At 39.0% G+C, this 4,830-nt stretch overlaps 1 protein-coding gene across 1 annotated transcript; it reads left to right on the top strand.

The window, feature by feature from the left end:
* Positions 1-3: 3 nt before the first annotated feature.
* LOC108382792 (protein PopA1-like) lies at positions 4-1,388 on the top strand (the record flags this gene model as incomplete). Its single annotated transcript, XM_017639162.1, has 2 exons — positions 4-732; positions 811-1,388. Coding segments are annotated over 2 exons (882 nt in total), but the record flags the coding sequence as incomplete, so codon positions are not given.
* Positions 1,389-4,830: the final 3,442 nt, after the last annotated feature.

Genomic DNA, 4,830 nt, shown 5'->3' with positions numbered 1-4,830 from the left:
GCGTTGAACAACCAAGCGGGCAATGGTGGTGCCAGCGCGGCTGGCGGGGCAGGCGGCGGCGCTGGCCTCGCAGGTGTCGCCTCTCTCATAGGTAGCTTTATGCAGGCCAACGCTGGCGGCGGTGGCTCTGCCGGCCAAGGCAAGGCGGCCGCATCCGGTGCCATGCAAATCTTATCCGGCATCGGCAGTTTGCTTGCCAATGCGGGCCAAAATGGTGGACGTGCTGGCGGCAGCGCTGGTGGTTTCGATCCGGCCATCATCGGCAATGTGCTCGAAATGTTTACCAACAGCGATGCAGATTCGGAAGATGCGGGCGCTGGTGCGCGCAGTAATGGTGGAAATGATGCTGGCATCGGCTTGGACTCGATACTACAAATTGCCTCTGTGTTTATGAACGCCAACACGGGCGGTGGAGGCCAGCAGCAGCAGCAGCAGCGACAAGCTCATCATCAGCAAAGACGCTCAACGCACGATGATCTAAATATGCGTCAGAACGAAGTTGACGAAGATTCCGAGGATAACGGCGGTTTGATGAGTCTCTTGCCCTTGGTCATGCAGGCGGTTAGCTCGTTTGCAGGCCCAGAGGGACAGCAAACACAAGAGAGGCACAAAGGTCACGCCTGGGTGTTGCCACCGTTCTTGGAGCATTTACATGTTGTATGGGATCACTTCTCGAACTCGGAACTCGCCGATGCGCTGTACGAAAAGTCAGGCGTGAACAAAATCTTAAAGGTAGTTCCCCTTAAAACCCGATTGTTTGCTTGCTTTAGTAATCGACTTGCGTACTTATTTTATATTTATGTGCTCTAGGGATTCAAGGGCCGCGATGGTAAATTAGACTATGACAAGCTTTTCGATTCGCTGAACAATCAGTCATTCCGCAGACGTTGGATCAAGTCGGCGACGCTCTACCTAGCCGACTGGGCCAGCTATTTGGCAAATCCGGAAGTCTTTCTCAAGTAAGTTTAAGCAAAGCAGTGCTACATATACTAAATATAATGGTAAATAGTGCAAACGAAACCTGTTAACTCAATTGTACTTGTCACTTCAAACTACAAGTGTATCGTGCAGAAACTACAGTTAGTCCAGCTGATTATTAAACACACAAAAAACTTTATTTCTCATATGTGCTTGAGTTTGAGCACCCTTTCATCAGTGTCACACAAATAACTCATTCTCCTAAAGCCCAAAAAGAAAACCAACAACACCAATTCCTTCATATTTAAACTCACTCATAATCATCTTTCTTTACATAGTTCTCACTTTGGTATTTACGAATTTTTCCATACCGGTTTTTTGATTTTATTTTGATTTACTTTCGTCTCCTTGATTTTGTCGCTTACTCATACAACCTCAAAATGTTGCTGTTACCAAAGTGTTGACCCACTTTTCGGCATGTTAGCGGCACGATCCGCCTCGCATTTATGGCATCGCGGCTCAACCAGAAGGCGTTTTCAAAGGCATCAGCCCAGTGCCTTACTTTGTCACTGCGCACACTTAAACCTGGGTTTTGGCATTGGCTTTGATTGCGTCGCGCAAAATTTTTCTTCAATTCATTTTCAGGTGTTACAGTTATTCAGTTAGCGTCATGTTCTTCTTACAATGTTAATTATAATTGTAAATAGAGAAAATAAATATTTTATTCTTGTCACGATTCGTTTAGTGAGGCGCCCTATTTGGCTCAAATTAATTGCTAATTGAAATTGGGTTGAGTATAGTGGGTTGTAGCGACGCGTTTTCGCAGAGTTTGTAAGGTTTCAACTCCAATATATATAGACACATGCCCAAGTTAACCATTCATTTTCTGCATATTAAGTTTAATTGTTTTAGTTGTATCACTGAAAGCCTAATTTGTTAGTCTAAAGGAAAGCACTAGCTCCACTCAGTAGGCATAGCGCAATATCGATTGGAATGAAAAAAAAACCTCCAGAGGCATCTTCCAGAGAGGCGCACTGTCCTCTTCTCTGTGGCGCATGGTGGTGAATGAGTATTTATTAAAGTTTAAAACAAAAGGAATAAAGATCACCTATGTCGGGCTATATATGTATGTATGTACCTAGCTCATCCAAATTCCGGCCCACGATAAGGTACCAAAAGAAAGATTACTAGGCGGCATCTTTGAGTATTATTTATTTAGAAATGGGATTTTCTGTTCTTCGGTTGGCAGTAGCTTTGTCTGAGCATTGGCCCAGGGCTCGATACCATTTTCTAGAAGCTCTTGTATTGTCTGCAGGGACAATTCGTAGGTGTCTTCAAAGTGCTTCGACTTGTCGATGAATCTACATATTTATTCTTTAAATGCAACATTAAATGATTTTGCAAAACGAATTCGCTTAGTGTTTCTAGTCTTTCAGATACCAGAGCTGGATATCTCCAAAGATAATGTACGATACCGTAAATTGTACGCGAGACTTATTTTGGCTGCAAGTTCTCCGAGGGCGCCAGTATATCATGATTGTGGCTGTTAACCGGACGACATCTTTTCTTGAGATATTCCGTTTTTGATTTGTCTTACAATTTCGCAGATTTGTAGGTTCTTCCTATGGGTTTTCTATTGTTATACCATTAAATTGTAAATGTTTGAGTACTCCTTCAAAAATTTCTCTCAATATTCCAAAACCCTCTCGTTCCCTAGCACTTCCGATTGGAAAATTCTGGCATTTAACAATTATCAAAAAATGCGCCAAATAGTACAAAAGCTAATAGAATTATCCTCGACTAATCTGCCTCTATTACAATCTATAGAAGTTTTCCTTCAAATCCAGTATAGGAGTTATGTTGTCCAATTGATTCCTGATTCTAAATAGCTGTCAAGGACACAACTAGGCCCGTATTTCTTCGCCCTCCAATAGCCTGACTCTTTGAGTGAGTGGGAGCATGTGAGTCATCAAACAAAAAGTAAAGTAAGTTATAGCAAGAAATATCCTCATGAAACACAAAGTTGTGCGATATCTTAACCTGGCGTAAACTAGAGCAGCTCATTAAACTCAATTAATGTCTTTTTTTTCGTTTTTTTGGTGATTCCGATGGCTCGGATTGACGCTAAGAGCACTTTCCGAGGTCGACAAACAAAGCTCCCTTTAACATTTCGCTAATTGTTCAACGAAAAAGATACAGGACACCAATGTTGCCATATTCACAGTTTTGACTGTAACTCATAGTTGTTTAGACAAGCTTACAGTTTTCTTCAATTATATACTAGTATAATTTACCGTTTTGTTATAATTTCACATTTTAAAGAACAAATTAAAATATGTGTTTTGATTTTTTGAAAGTTGAAATGCAGCATATTTTCTTTTGAATAAAAAGAAGTACGATGTATTCCAATCATAGGGTTAGAAAAGCTTAACATTCGAAAAATACTTTCGTTTTTGAAGGTTACAGTTTTTTTTTGTTGGAAATACAGTGTTTTTTCTTATAATTTACAGTTTTTTGAAAATAAAATCTGTCAATACTTATACGACAATCTTCAGTTTGTTGAGTTCTAGTAAAAGTCGTTCAATGCCACCACCAAGTGCAGCGGATAATAGTGTTACTGGTTGAAATTATGACGCTATTGCTTAGCATCCATTCGATCCAAGGTACATTGAACAGGTAGTATCAGTAGAGCAGCTGATTTGATTTATTTTCAAATTATTTGGTCTCGAAAATGTCAAATATTTTTAATTTTTTCTCACGAAAATTATAAGTTGTTAAAATCCATTTGCTTGTGAAACCTTTTTCCATACAAAACAAGCGATTGAATAGCAGCTTTTGGAACGTTCGCCCAACTCGGCAGCACGACCGCTGATTACTGGGCCTTGCAAAGGATGGATCAATGCTTCGAGAAGCAAACAAATTTACTAGGAAAGAAAGTTGCATCAATTTTTATTTTTTCCAATTTCAATTTTTTATTTTTTATAATTTTTTGTATTTCACATGGCACGCTTTGATTTAGAAGAAAAAATTCAGAACAGTTGTTGACACTTTCGATACCAGAAGCAACAACAAAATACACGCAAATGTTGTTTTTGCTCTACTGATACTACCTGTTTAATGTGCCTTGATTCGATCTATCTGCATACGGGGTTAGATACACCAACGTTCACAAGCGATTGTTATATTGTTAAAATCTCTCCTCCATGCCATCTAGGCAGCAAGTGTATTGCTTCGTAGAGGGCGCGTCGTTGAAACACCTCAGATGGCTTTCGCAATTTTAATTTTTTTTTTTTTATATACCAAGCAACCAAAGCTTTCATCCTGAGTCGTAATTTTTTCATTGCCATGTATAAAATACTTTTTTATGGACTAAAAATATTTCTAGAATATGCAATTTCATCTTAACGGATATAACGTATTAAATATTTGCGCTAAATTTCATGAGATTTTAAAAATCTATACTAACACAGCTGAAAACGAAATTAACATATTTTTAAACGTTATAGAGGTCATATAAGACTCAAATTGTTTATGTTTCTTGAGTGTAAATACCAAGTGCATTGTTTGAAAAGGTGTATCTGATGGCTAAGACTTTGACTATAGCAAATTTAAGACAGTAACGATAATGCAAACATGTACATTAGACCGTACCGGAAAAAATTTTCGTCGTAAGGGCCAAATTATTTTAGCAAAACAATATAGAAAAAAAAAATATATATTTTTTTTGTAGGAGTCGACTTTTTACATTTTTTTTCATATATTCGGAATTTACAGTCGAGTCTTAAAGTATGGTATACTGATGTTCTTGTCTCGAGTAGCCAATGTGCTTTTGTTCCAAAGCCCATTGACCTCAAGTGTCCCGGTCCAGTACTTACCCACTAGATCACAACTCTAAATCACCCTAAGCTACTC

This window comes from Rhagoletis zephyria, unplaced genomic scaffold (assembly GCF_001687245.7).
Source record: "Rhagoletis zephyria isolate East Lansing unplaced genomic scaffold, Rhagoletis_zephyria_1.1 Rzeph_scaffold_28669, whole genome shotgun sequence".
In the NCBI taxonomy this organism is placed as follows: Eukaryota; Metazoa; Arthropoda; class Insecta; order Diptera; family Tephritidae; genus Rhagoletis; species Rhagoletis zephyria.
The sequence above is the reverse complement of the archived record's forward strand: the minus strand, read 5'-3'. Positions and strand labels throughout refer to the sequence as shown.